At 36.5% G+C, this 15,400-nt stretch overlaps 1 protein-coding gene across 22 annotated transcripts in view; it reads left to right on the forward strand.

Moving 5' to 3' along the window:
- Nucleotides 1-15,400, forward strand: part of PPP1R9A (protein phosphatase 1 regulatory subunit 9A) — a 323,281-nt gene that overhangs the window by 280,202 nt on the left and 27,679 nt on the right. For 16 of the 22 annotated variants that reach the window (XM_045052398.1, XM_045052388.1, XM_045052389.1 and 13 more), the window contains 2 exons: nt 9,982-10,139; nt 10,641-10,938. In XM_045052398.1, the coding sequence (XP_044908333.1) occupies nt 9,982-10,139; nt 10,641-10,938 (456 nt within the window). The remainder of the gene's footprint in view (nt 1-9,981; nt 10,140-10,640; nt 10,939-15,400) is intronic. The other 6 variants (XM_019825497.3, XM_045052397.1, XM_011280392.4 and 3 more) reach the window with 2 other exon arrangements.

Raw genomic sequence — 15,400 nt, forward strand, 5'->3', positions numbered from 1 at the left:
AGAATGTGTATATGATTTAAAATACAAGGGGCGCCTGGGTGGTGCAGTCGGTTGAGCGTCCGACTTCAGCCAGGTCACGATCTCGCGGTCCGTGAGTTCGAGCCCCGCGTCAGGCTCTGGGCTGATGGCTCGGAGCCTGGAGCCTGTTTCCGATTCTGTGTCTCCCTCTCTCTCTGCCCCTCCCCCGTTCATGCTCTGTCTCTCTCTGTCCCCCAAAAAAAAATAAATAAATAAACGTTGAAAAAAAATTTAAAACACAAAAATTCCAAATCATAAGAAAAATTTATTAATTTGACCACAGTTATATTAAGAAAACCTGATCATTGAAAGACACTATAGTATCTTTATAAAGAACATGGAAAGAGATGCCAGAAAATGAGAGAATATATTTGTAGCCCATTTAAGGAAAAGAGTGTTATCCAGAATATGCTCAGAACTCACAATGATCATAGGAAAACACAACTAACATAAAAGAAAAATGGACAAATACATAAGCAATCAATTCACAAAAAAAGAAAAGTAGACTTTGGTAAGCATTCAATCTCATTAGTAAAAAATAAAATGATTTGCGGGGCGCCTGGGTGGCTCAGTCGGTTGAGCGTCTGACTTCGGCTCAGGTCATGATCTTGCGGTCCGTGAGTTCTAGCCCCGCGTCGGGCTCTGTGCTGACAGCTCGGAGCCTGGAGCCTGCTTAGGATTCTGTGTCTCCCTCTCTCTGACCCTCCCCTGTTTATGCTCTGTCTCTCCCTTTCTCAAAAATAAATAAACGTTAAAAAAATTTTTTTAAATAAAAAGATTTGCAAATATAAAATTTCACGGTAATATGTGATAGCCAGCACAAAAGAAAACTCATACAACTATGTTGCTAAAGCAGATTGGTATCATCCAGTAAAATGGAAGGTATGCCAAGTCTGTGGCCCACTAAGTTTACTTCTACATGTATATATGCTTTCAGAAGTTCTTGCAATGTGTACCAAAAGACAGGGGTGCCTGGGTGGCTCAATCAGTGAAATACTTTTGTGAAATAACTAGGAGAAAAAACAGGGGCTACAACTAGAAATGAGGCATAGAGAGGGCTTCAAAAATACTAATTTTATTTTTTAGGCTTGATGGTAGGAACATGGGTGTCTTTTTCCTTCTTTTTCTATATGACTTACGTATATGGTATAATTTTTATGTAAATAAGATATTTTAAAGGAGAACTTTTTAAGTAGCATAATTGAAAGGGAAGAAGGAGGAAAACCACAAAAGATTTTTGGGGACTTATAAAATTTAAGGCTTAATAAGGGGAAAAAAGCCAACACCAAGCAGACATTTACAACAATAAGGAGGTTCCTAAGGTCACTGGACTCCTCCAAGAAATCATTTTATCCTGAGGCTGTAATCATATGTTGTCTTTGTCCTTTTTGCCTTTCCCTGAGCCCTCAATGTTAGTGGCTCTTTTCAGATACCTGTGGATATGAATCCGGGCTAGACCCCTACCACATTTGATTTATTTTCTAACAGAGTCCGAGAGTACATTAAGCATTCACTTTTACCATTGGAACCCAGGATTTTAAAATAAGGTTAAAGGCATGATTAAAGCCAGAATTCATTAAATGGAAAGTCATTAAAAGGAAAGTGAATGCTTGCACTACATTATCAGGAGTGTCTTGTACAAGAGCATTAGATACAGAGCAATGAGGTAATTATTCCATGCTGTCACATTGTTTAGTTCTAAATTGGAGCAGGAGAGAATTCTGGAGTGGATTCAAGCTTGTTTTTATCATGCATACAGATATAATTTCTTGGTAAACTTTCATCATTTTCATTTTTCCTGAACAAATCATTTTCAGCAACTTTTAATCCCCGATAAATAATTTTGACCATGAAATATTATTGAGTTGCACTAATTAAAGAGTGAACATTCCCGGTAAATCACTATGGAAAATTTTAATGAACAAGCCAAATGAATGAGAAATCAATACTTATTGATTGTTTTCTGGCATATCATTAGAGCCAAAATCTGTTCTCTTAATCAAAAAGCAAAGCACCTAAATTGCCTGTCTAGTTTTTTGCAAGTTTTGCATCTGTCTTTGTGTAAGTCATTAAGACTTTTGTTGCCAAATCAAGGAGGCATTCAGAAGGAGGTATTCAGTTGCAAAATGACAACTCTCCTTGGTTCCTATTTCTCACCGCCTCTCTAGAAGTTCACAGAAGTCACCAGACCCTTCAATCCAGTGAGGTATGCATTCGTACTAGAAGGTATCTGAAGTTGTTTTGATAGAAAACAAGTTATTTTGTCAGAAAGAGCTTAAGCTTAGTAGTTTCCTATCCATTGTAGGAAAAGCAGACTGCTTTATATTTTGACTTTTAAATTTTGTTTGCTTGGAATCAAACTATAGGGTAGATTATGATCTTCTGGAAGTAAAGATCATTTTGTTTTGTTAATTTTTTAACGTTTATTCATTCCCGGCCCCCCCCCCCCAGACACAAAGCAAGCAAGTATGGGAGGAGCCGAGACGCGCGCGCGCGCGCTCGAGCGCGCGCGCGCATACACACACACACACACACACACACACACACACACAGAATCCAAAGTAGGTTCCAGGCCCTGAGCTGTCAGCACAGATCCCGATGCAGAGCTCGAACTCATGAACTGTGAGATCATGAACTGAACCAAAGTCTGCCACTTAACCAACTGAGCCACCCAGGCGCCCCGTGATAGTTTTAACTCAAATGTGAGATATAGCACCTTTTCAAGGAAACTTGACAAGATAGTTGTATCCTGAAGTGTTTCTTACATTTTATAGACAGTGCTCTGGTTCACCATGAAATTCTCATCACATAGACTGGAAGATACTGTACAGTTATGCTGAGGTAAAAATAACTGTGAAAAACAGCCTGGGAAGTCCGGATGGGAGGATGCAAAAGAATATGCTGCCCGAGTGGTTTATGTATACAGTGCATGCTGGTGGGCTCCTGTGGTTTGTTCAGGGCGGGGCACAGATTTCACTTAAGCCATCTACCAGCCAAGAGGGAGACGTGCTCAATCAGGGTGTCACAGCATCTTTAAAATTAAAACGAAACAATGAACAGAGATTTCTGGAATTAGGACCAGAAGATTATCTTGCGTGTATGGCTGTGAACAACGTCCAGCCGTATTGTTTCAGCAGTTATAAAATCCTTAGGGTTTTTTCTGTTAAGGCAGGACACTGATGTCAAGACTGAATTCCAGTGGACATGAAATAATTTTCTCTCTCAGTACTGTACACTAATTATGTCTGAGAACCTACAGGAAATGTGACATATGAGGAAGCTTAAGAAACATTAGAACGTAGGTACGTGGAAAACCCTATTGCCTGTGAGTTTTGTGATGACGGTAAAGGCCTTATGACCATCCAGAAAGTCACTTGGATATTTATTTTGGTTTTACAATTAATGTTTGATTTACTCAAGCTACATTATCAAAAATCTAGTTCCTGAAGTTTTTAAATTTGGTTTGCAAATCACTAAGGGATCTTTGAATAATATTTAGTTCCTGTTTATAAACTTATCTAATTAAACACCTATAAACATTTTAAATTGCTTTACAAATTTGTTACGTTTGATTTCCTTTTTAACTACTGTTCTTAGTGACTGAGAGTCTTTGCAAGTACTTAAATTCTCATGCATCTGTTACATTATGCTTACAAGTAGCATAACCTTTGAGTTTTCTTAAACCTTCTAATGCTGTACGCAATTAGTCTTCCTGTAGTTGAAAGATACTTTCCCATTAAGGAAGCCAACAACTGTCATTTCAAGTAATTGAGGTTATTTCCTACCAAAGGCATAAGATCTGAATTCTTATACTAATCAAGGAAACTATTATATCATGATATATAATTGGGGGGAGGTGTTGCCTATGTAGCATGCTTGGGATTACGAATTATATCCAGAGATTTTTGACTGAGAAAACTGGTTAGATTTTTGTTGGCCACCCTGTGAGAACACAGAAGCTTGTTTATTGTTGCTATGTCAAAGATGCTATAATTTCAAGAAGAGGACATTTACATGTCCCACCTTCCTAGACCCAACTTAATGCACATGACCTCATGGTTCTACTCACAGAAGGCCTCAGTTCCAACCAGTTTGCCCATTGGATTAAATTTTACAGTTCTTTGAATTTTAGTACTTTTCTATTGGATTCTAAAGATGTTTGACAGTAAAGGAATCCTAAGATATTTAATGCCTTTTCTTGTTACCTAAATATAAATTCTGGATCCTTTCATAGTCTCGGAATCAATGACTCTTATAAGAGTTGCAGGTGATATTTGATGGGATTTAGGTTATCTCACATAGTTGGTGGTGGTGCTTTTTTTTTTTTTTTTTTTTTTTTTTTTTTTTTGCTTTGTTTTGTTTTTCTGAATTATAGCCACTATCTGTATGGGCAGTCTAGTGACCTTACTAAGGAGTCAGGGGCAACAGAATTTAGACTTCTCTGCCCTCTTGAGAACAGGGAGCTAACTAAGTTAACTATAAGCTGAAGAAGGTAAAGTTGGATATCAGACTGCACTGGAGAAGCATTAAACTAAAACAGATAACTCAGTTATTATGTTTCAAAGGTCACACAGATGACCTGTATAAAAAAGTAATTCTTTAATATTTTTCAAACATCAGCAAATGAAATGTACAGTTGATACAACAGTAAACTCGGACCTACTTAATAGATTAAGAAACAGCGTTAATCTTCTACTACTTGTTCTGAAACTGGAAGAAATAAGCTTCCTAAAATTTCATAAATAGTACTTGGGGTGTAAAATTTATCAACTTTTAGGCAACTATAAGGAAAGCAACTAAATTAATAGAGTCCGGGGTAAGAGTTGGCCATGGGTGGGTTCTTAAGTAAAGTGCTGTCATAAGAGATGAAGTTGGTCTTGTAACTTGGTCTCAAATTACCATATCCGATTCAATACATCTTCCCCTGTGCAATACTAAAACAAAGTAGCAACTGGAAGCTAAGCCACAGGGCCTTCATCTGGCCAAATCATCTGGCAGTTAGTAAAGGAGCAATGCGGGCAAACGGTCTCCACAGATGTCGTTAAAGACCAGCCTTCTCACATAGGGCAGGCTGATAATCGCCCAGATTTTGACAAAGTTTCCTGGGCTAATAACAACATCTGGGAATATTCAGTCCTGAAACACTAGAGCTCTCAGATTAGAATGGAATGAAGATGGGGCACCTGGGTGACTCAGTAAGTTAGGTGTCCAACTCTTGAATTTGGCTCAGGTCATGGTTTCACCACTGATGAGTTTGAGCCCCATATCGGGCTCTGTGTTGACAACAGGGAGCCTGCTTGGGCTTCTGTCTGCCTCCTCTCTCTGCCCCTAGCCCACTCACGTTCTCTTGCCCTCTCTCAAAATAAACAAATAAACTTAAAAAAAATTAGAATGGAATTAAGATGTCTATAAAAAATGAATGTGTTTTTTTTACTAATTTTAAATGTGTAAGTAATATATAAATGCAAAAAATACATATGATACCAAACATTTTAACATTTACAAATAAGATTAAATTATGTATTGACCAAGCTCTCCAAATCTAACACCTTCTTTGGAGGTAACCACCATCATCAGTATGAAGTGTATTTTAACAGTTCTTTTTCTGTTAAATCATATGCATATATTTACCATTGGAAAATTATTTTATGTTGTTCTGTTTAAAGTACTTAATATGAATGTACATATTGTTCTACAACTTGCTTTAGTCATGTAAGGGTATCTTGCTAGCCTTTCCACGCCAGTAAAATACATTTATTGAGTGTTTATGTAGCAGTCCCTTTTCCAAGCACCGGCATATCTATTAATGCATTTAGTTCTCATAACAACGCAATTATTATTGTTATGTTATTATCATGCCCATTTTGCACTTTGGGATTCTGAGGGACAGAGAGGTTAGGGAAATTGCCCAATTCGGTGCCAGAGAGCCACGGTTCTGGATTCTGTTCAAAGAAGACTAACTCCAGATCACTCTCATGGTAACTGTTTCACAGCACCTGAGACACATAAGCCTACCTCTGAATGCAGTGTGGATCAACCCCAAGCCCCATGGGCCCATCTTTTACGATCTTGGAGTGACTGTGAGTGATATGCATATACTGTTCAAGTTTTAAAATGCCACCAAGTGTTTCATGATGTTCAGCATTGTAGCCGATAATAGCGTTATGTGTGATAGTCAAAGGTAGCTCTTTTTTTGAGGAGAAGAATGCACGTAAGAATGCAGAGCAGACCCCATCATCAGGCTGCTCCGTTCCCCTCCTTCCCTTGCCATCTATATCTGATCTGTGGGCAGCATTCCATTTACGTCAAAAATAACGTCAATCTAGTGAAAAAACTGAATGACTCATGGCATTACTGTAGGGAACCAATCACTGTGTAATATGATATATAACATCCTAATTTCACAGAACATTTTTCATAACAGCTGCTAAAATCATAATCAAATCCATTAAATCCTTTTAAAGGATCCAATTTGAAGCAATATTGAAACTAGTCTTAAAATGCAGGTATATTGAGGTGGAGTCCTTCCCACGCTTTATGGTTAACCTCTTCATATATTGTCTGTATTTGTCTATATTTATTAATCCATTTGAGTTTGCTCTTTTTTTTGTATTTCTAGCTGCATTTGAGTCAGAGATAGGCTTTTTTTTTTTTAAGAGACTAGAGGATCTGAAAAAAGAATAGAGAGAAAAAGAGAGATGAAAAGGAAATTTTCCTCTGATTCTTATGGACAGAACTCGATAGATTAGAGAGAAGAGGTAGAGGAAGGACCCAGGGTCTTGGGATTATAAAAGCAGTGTTACGTTATTGATTAAGGTCTCTGCAGAGAGTGACAAACCATGAGAGAATGCAGCCACCTAAGCCCTTGCATTCAGGAGCGTGTAACTTAGAAAACGTTGAACCAGTTGGATTTCTTTGGCCACGGCACCATCCGCAAAACTGACAGCTAATTTTTTGATGTAAGAATTTTATTCCTTGGATATATACAAAGCCAAATAAAATCCCTCAGGTTTTTTTTTCTTCCTTCAATATTATATACTTATGGAAATTTGCAGAGTTAGCCCCTGACTTGTATTTTTGTTTGGAACATAAAGCAAGACTAAACAGTTCGACGAAGGCAAAAGATTACTTGTGAAGTTTACTTTCAGACTGGAAAGTGACCTTCCAGAAGGAGGAGAGGCTTCCGAGGGCTGAGCTCTATCCAGTCTCTTCCACAGATTAATTGTGTGATGCAGTTAGTAAACAAGTTAGTAACCTTTGAACCTGGATTTCTGATCTGGGAAAGAAGACTGGGCTAGAATCCCTAAGTTTCTTCTGAGTTGTAATATTCTGGTTCTTATATGACATGGTAGCCAAAGCTAGCTTCTAGTTACCCAGCCACATAAGTCCTGTACACATTTTCCTTCTATTCCACATACCTCTTCTAATACTCTTAAGGGGGATGTTAGTGATGTCTTTGTAGTTGCTTCCTCTCGACCACTTTCTCTCCAGCTTTCTGCTGGCATAAAAGCTGTTGAAGTGAAAGTTCTCCATTCCATCCCATTTTTTCTGATTCTTTACTTCAAAAAAATGTGTGCTTAGAATGAAATATAAATTGCTGATTTGTAATTCATGAATCACTGTTATAAAGTGACCCCAAGACCTTTGTTTTCAGGTCCTCAAAAATTAATTGGGTGCAGGTGTTTGTTGGCCACTTGGATAATGGACATAAGGCATGGTTTTTCCAGCTAACTTCATCTTTAACAGATGTAATTCCAATAGTTTGCATCTAGTCAGTGCTAGCTGACATTAAAGCAGATATTCCAGATTGCTATCTGGGAGTTGTCTGATACCAGTACCAGGCAAATTGCTGAATAGTAAAGGAGCCAGAAGCCCCAGAATAAATTCTCTACACTCTAAACCCTGCTAAGTAGCTTTCATGTTCCCTTACTTTCTTTGTTCAGTACCTACTGATGGGGCAGCTACTGCAGTCCTAGATGGTGGGTGCTATGTTGGGTGCTCCCGGGCCAGGATTCTATTGCAGAGGGAGCCATTTTACAGCCATTTTACATTTAGAATGAGCTTCCTCCTTGGGTCTTCTTGTCACCAAGTAACTAAAGCTATTATTAAACCAACCAAATAAATCATCTGAGAAATAATTTTTTTCCTTAGCTTTCAACATGTCCTCCTTCTTATGCTTTCTTAACACATATGTGGAAGATTAATAATAATATTTCATATGTAGCCAATTGGAGAAATGAATTTCCTAGATTAGTCATGTTTTATGTGATTTCACAACCCCAAAACACTGAACATTAAATAAAATCTTTTTCTCGTAGCTTGTTCAACACTAGCTGAATTTGGAGGGCACAGGGTAGTAGCCTGGGGGTCAAAAAACTAGAAAAATCTTGGCTGCTCATCCATCAACTAGCCACGCAGAAGAGGGCAAGTTACTCAAGGTCTCTCAACTACAGGAGAGGACAAAATAAACATCCTCGGCTGCTCTTTTGTGTAGGGCTGTTGTGAAGAACACATGAGCTGGTGTGTGTGACTGTGCTTTGTTGTCATAGAAGGTACAGTCCAAATATGAGGTAGATAAACTGTGAAACGTGCTTGTACGCCGATATATCTAATTATATTGTTGCTTTCATCTGGGTGGTGTTTCCATGTTTTATATGTAAACAAGAGCTTGTAAGGTTGATTATCTCCCAATTATCACAACTAATGAACTCTTAATCAGCAGCTGCAAGTTTAGATTCTATTGAAAGGAAGAAATTAAAGTGATCAAGGAGATTATTTTTTCTTCATTGACATGTAAACAATAGACTACTAATTAGAAAATATTTAGCTGTCCTTTATATATACCTGAATGATCTGACTTTTCTGAATATTCACTTTTCTTTCAAATACAGGAAATGAAAAGTCAGAACCTTCTGTAAATATTGTCATTCAAAGGATGTATCTCCTAGGAAAAATAGGTTTAATATTATTTGTTAGAACCATATGCCAGATGCTAAATTCCACATGTAAGGGAGGTATATCCTGAGATGCTTCCTTGTTTTGGTCTTATAATATTTAGAGTACACCTTCATGCTAGTACTATGAAAAGGAATTGCCTCAGGTAATGCTACTGTAAGAAACTGTGTTATTCCATTAATTCCAGTACATATTAATTTTCTACAACTCAGTTATTTGCTTTATTTTTAATAGTTTAAATCCAGAAGCACTTAATTATTAATTCTGTGAACATTATGACTTCATTTAATGACTGCCACTCTAAAAAGATAAAAAAGGATGGATGAGCAAACTACATTATTTCTAAGGAGCAATAACATTCCAGATAAATTCAACCAGAGAAGAGTTTTTCCTCAGCCAGTGCCTACATAGATTGATGGATGGGTGACATTTCCTCCTCCCCTTTATAATGGTGGCTTTGAGGGGCACCTGGGTGGCTCAGTCGGTTGAGCGTCGTACTTTGGCTAAGGTCATGATCTCACGGTTTGTGAGTTCGGGCCCCGCGTTGGGCTCTGTGATGGCAGCCTGTTTCGGATTCTGTCTCGCTCCCTCACTGCCCCTCCCCTGCTCATGCTCTGTCCTCTCTCTCTTTCAAAAATAAATAAACATTAAAATTTTTTTTTAAAATTTAAAAAGATGGTAACTTTGAGTCCTGACTTGGACTCCAGGCAGCAAGATTAGAGGTGGTGAGTTGGCCCACAGAGGATCATGCTGGCTCTTTGGATGTTAGATCTTTTGGTTGCCTTGGTCATCTTTGGTGTTTGTTTCTTCCATTATGCTTTGTACATTTCTCCAAAACCTCACTGATTTATTTCTTACCTGCAGGGTATCAGGCCGGCATGGTTGTCACCTATATTTTGCCTAGTATTACTGATTACCTTGAGATTTTGTTATCAGCATCTGTGGTCTCTTTGTCAATCCTGTCCAAAGGTTCCCCTCACTGGTTATTTTGCAATATTCTTCTCTTAGACTTGAATGAGGCAGTCCCCGAAACAGAGCGCCTGGATTCAAAAGCACTGAAAACCCGAGCCCAGCTCTCTGTGAAGAACAGACGCCAGAGGCCCTCTAGGACACGACTCTATGATAGTGTCAGTTCAACAGATGGGGAAGACAGTCTGGAACGAAAGGTGAGCACCTTTGACCAATTTCTGACTTTGCAGTGCTGAGCTGTATCCTTGTTCCTACAGCTTATTGAAGGTAATGATTTTTCTGCAACCAGATTCTATGCCCTAGATGGAAACAGCTGGAATAGTTCACTGCTTTGTCTCCTAAATTCTTACTCAACTCGTTATATTGTTGTAATTCAAATTCTGTCTGTACTCATTCAATGAACTACCCCAAGGGCATTACCCATTTTGTCATATTCGTGATGGTGCTTTTATATTCAGCTGTTGGTTTCACCTAGTGGGAAATAATGTACAAGTAACTGTTTCTGTATGTCTTAGGATCTGTGTTAGCCACAATGGTAATGTGATGAATTGTTGTAAACTATGCAGTCTCATCTGTAAACCAACAAACATTGGTTTTCAAGGAATTTACTAAAAAAGTTTGGTCTGATTTCAAAGTAAGTATTACATGGAGCTGATGTTCAGCGGCATAACCTCCTTTATAATCTCTTATACCAACAGCCTTCAAACAGTTTCTATAACCACACGCATATTACCAAATCACTTCTGCCCAAGGGTTTGAGAACTTCTCCAGAATCAGATTCTGGTGCTCCATCCCTCACTCCAGTGGCAGGCAGTGTGCCCTTCTCGTCTGACCACATAACTGAATTTCAAGGAGGACCGCTGCACCCAGAACAGGAGCCTTCCTCCTCTACGTGGGGAGACACTTCACTCTCCTCTCCTTCAAAATCTGATCACGATACAGAAGAATCTCCTTGCCACCATCAAGCCACAGTCAAGCAAATATCACAAGAGAAAGGTACTGTTGACTTTTTTGTTGTTTTTGCTTTTGTCTGACTTAACTAACACCTTGATTTCTGCAGTATAAGGATGGCTTTTTTTCTAATAGTCATAAGCCCTTTGTCTTCTTACAGCTAATAATTAATATTGCTGTTGTGGGATAAGAGCACATGGCTCTCCTAGTTGTTTATTTATTTACTTATTTATTTAATTTTTTTTTTCCCTGCCTGGTTAGTGTTTTTACTTCTACAGCTCTCCATAAGTTTATTATTGAAGGAAATTCTTCAGGAAGCCTACTAGAGATTTTGTAGAAAAGCAGCCTGGAGTTTCAATAAACATTAACATACACTGGAAAAAATATATGTGTATGTAATATATATGTAAAAATATATATGTATATAACATATATAAAAATATATATACATACACATATACATATGTACATATATATATGAAGCTGAAAGCAGTTATAGGTTTTAAGCCATTAATTGGTTTTTATTTAGAAGAAATCTCCACAGTAGTGATTTATATTGCAAAAATTATGACAGGAAAGCTATAATGGAGGGAGATTAATCAATTAAATTTTAAAATAGCCTCCTAGAATTAACACCAAAATTTCAGTCATGCCAATAGACGTTTGTTGTTTTAATTTATAGAAGTAGAAGTAACGAATTCTCGTTAAACAAGTTACATGATGCAGAGATGTATAAAGAATAAGTTCATTCTTTTCCTACTGTGTCTGATGTGCCCCTTTACAGTAACCAAGTAAATTTGGTCATATTATCTTTCACATCAGAAATACACATAAGTATATATTATGTATATATATATATGTGTATATATATATATATATATATATGCGTGTGTGTGTGTGTCTATGTATGTAGATATAAAAAAAAGCACTTTTTGGTATGTTTGCATTTTGTTTTGTATGCTTTTGTTCACAAAAATGAATCATACAAGTCACATGACTGCAGTTTTATTTTACATATAATAGTATTTTCAGAACATCAGCCTAGTGCAACATACACAAATTCAAATGACAAGAGAATTTTCTGTAGTGAGCCTATAATATAACTGAGGCAACCATTTTAATATTGATGGACATTTAGGCTGTATTCTGGAAGATTTCTTTTTGTATATTTACTTGTTTGCTTACCACTGTAAAAAAGTTGTAACAAGCACCCGTATATTCTTGTATACTGATGCTTTTATTTCTGTAGAGTACATTTTCGAAAGTTGAATTGGTAGTCAGAGTATATTGTATTCAGAGAAAAATGTATAGCTTTAAACTCCTTTATTATTAAAAATAAAGACTGAAAATAAATAAAATAAATATTCAAAATAATAGGAACAGAGCAACCAAAAAACAGAAAAAGAAAGGAGAGGGTAAAAGATATAAGCAGAATTTAATTTTTATTGAAATGAAAAGCCTATTCTTAACCCCCCCGTCCCCACAAAAATATAGTACAAGTGTAAATTATTCCAGCTAAAGGTGAATAGTCCTTTGGAATGACACATTAAGAAAAATATAGACAAACAAACAAAATAGCATTGGAAAAAAGAAAGGAGATACAAAGATTTTAAAAATTATTTTTTAAAGGTAGTATGCAAACTCAGTACATTTAAAAATCTAGAGAGGGGCACCTGGGTGGCTCAGTTGGTTCAGTGCCTGACTTCAGCTGAGGTCATGATCTCAAGGTTTGCAGGTTCTAGCCCTACGTAGGGCTCTGTGCTGACAGCTCAGAGCCTGGAGCTGTTTTGGATTCTGTGTCTCCCTCTCTCTCTGCCCCTCCCCCGCTCATGCTCTGTCTGTCTCTCTCTCAAAAATAAATAAACATTAAAAAAAATTTTTTTAAAGAAAAATCTAGAGGAAATGGAGTTTCCTACAAAATTGGTCTACTCCAATTGGTCTAAGAAGAAAACTTGGATAAACTAATAGTCACAGAAATATGAAATATGTTTTCACAAAAGTTTCCATTTAGAAAGTCACCAGACCCAGGTGGTTTTATAACTGAATTCTACTTAATCTATAAAAAAAAAAAATACGTAGGCTCTATTTTATGCTATGTTATTCCAAGTAGGATGTTTTTCATTTATTTAAATAGCTGGAGTCCTAAAAACCAGTAAAGACTGTGTGGAAAAAGGAAATCTTATGCATGTTGATTCATTTTAAATATGATGCTAATCAATTGAATACAGGAGTGCAAGTTAATTATATTTCCACAATCAGGTAGCATTGATTCTGAAAATGTAAGAATATTTAAACATTAGAAGATCTAACAATGTAAATCATCATACAACAAGTGTTATAACATTAATAGAAGTTGAGAAGAATTTGATGTCGTTTGTCAGACATTTTCAGTAAAAACTTGTTACAGTAAAAATGGCATTAGAAAAACATTTCTGAATATGATTGGTTGCTTACCAGTGAGCAGTCACTAAAGAGTGAATCTTAAATCATTTGCACAAAAGTTAGGAATAAGACATGAGTGCCAACCATCATCACGATTTTCAAGTCTGTTTTTGAGAATTTTCTAGTTGCAGGAAGAACAGAACATTAAATAATCAGAATAAAATTGCAACAGAGAAAACAAAAGTATCTTTATTTAAAGATTATATGAATATACATCTATAAGATTAAGTGGCCAGATATAAAATAAATATATAAAATCAGTACCTTGATGTGTGTAAGGTTGAAGTGTCTTCAACTTACCTTGAAATGCATTTGAAAACTAATGGATTAATGGATGACTAGAGGCTATCTGATAAAGCAATGTGTAGTAAATGGAAATTGGAGGATATATGGTGGATATATATTTATCCACTCTAAAACTTTTTATCTTTTGAAAAAAAATTGAGTGGCAGAAAGATAGGTCATTTTTGTCTACACTGATATAAAGATTTAGAACAGTAGACATTTTGTGGAACGTGATAAGCTGATCCTAAATTTATAAGAAAGGAAAAAAGGCCAGAATACCTGAGACTCTTGAAGAAGAATGAAGTGGAAGATCTGGCTTACCTGATACCTGGAATTATTAAAAAGCCACAGGATTAATTATGCGTATTATTTGTACAGAGGTTTACAAACAGATTCAAGAATAGAATAAAGAGCATAGAAGCAGATTACACACAGATACACATTTCAGATATATATGAAGTTATTTTATGAAAACTGCATAAAAAAGGGTGGATCAGTGGAGAAAGAATAGAGTTTTTAATGAGTTTTTCTGGGACAATTGGTTATCCATATTTTTAAAAATTATATTAGACCCCCTCATCTCATACCTTGCAAAAAAATTCATTCAAGGTGGATTTAAGACTTAACTGGAAAATAAGTGGAAAATGGCAAACTTTAAAACTATTAAAGAGATTTTTAAAATGTTGATTTATTTTTGAGAGAGAGAGAGCAGGGAGAGGCAGAGACAGAGGGAGACAAAGAATCCCAACAGGATCTGCACTGTCAGTGCAGCACTCAGCATGGAGTTCGAACCCACGAACCATGAGATCGTGACCTGAGCCAAGATCAAGACGTCGGACACATGGCAACTGAGCCATGCAGGTGCCCCCAAACTATAAAACTTTTAAAAAAACTGTATGGAATATTTTTGTGACTTAAGGGTAGGGAAAGATTTCTTAAACAATATACAAAGGGGGGGGGGAACATATATAAAAGATTGATAACATCAGATGATAGTAAAATTAGGAACTTCTATTTCTCAAAGACATAACAAAGAATACCACAGAATTGGAGAAGATATTTGCTCCCTGTGTAACTAATGTAGAAGTAGTATCTAGATTATATAAATAACTTGTATAAATCACTAAGAAAGAAATAACACAAGAGAAAATATATAATGTCCTGAACAGGCATTTCTTAGAAAATGAAAACCAAAAGGCCAAGATATGTATGAAAGTTGTTCAATGGTATTAGTAATCAGGAAAGTATGAAATAAACCAGATGAGATACCATTTTATACCTACCAGTTTGCCATAAATATTAAAAGTCTGATGTTACCAAATACTGGAAAATATGTGAAACAACCAGAGACTAAATAGTGCTGGTGGAATGTAATCTGAGGCAAGCTCTTTGGAAACCATTTGGCATTTACCTAGTGAAGTTGAAAATGTGCATCCCCTATGACCCAGCCAGGGTTTATATAGCTTACACTTGCCTACTAAGAATCATGTACAAGAGTATTCAGAGCAGCCCTACTGTGTGATAACAAAACCTGAGAAAACCTGAAAACTGGTAAGTACTGGAATAATCACTAGTGAGAAAAGTTAAATGAACTATAGTATATTCATATGATGAATCTGTGCAGCAAGGAAAATTTGAATAAACCACACCAAAACATAATACCAGGGCTGAATCTCTGGAACAAGACATTGAGAGGATAAACCAAATACCATAGGTATTATATTGCAAGGTCTTATATTGCAAAGGACCTAATACCATAGGTATTACAGAATACCTATGA

Source organism: Felis catus, chromosome A2 (assembly GCF_018350175.1).
Source record: "Felis catus isolate Fca126 chromosome A2, F.catus_Fca126_mat1.0, whole genome shotgun sequence".
Lineage (NCBI taxonomy): Eukaryota > Metazoa > Chordata > Mammalia > Carnivora > Felidae > Felis > Felis catus.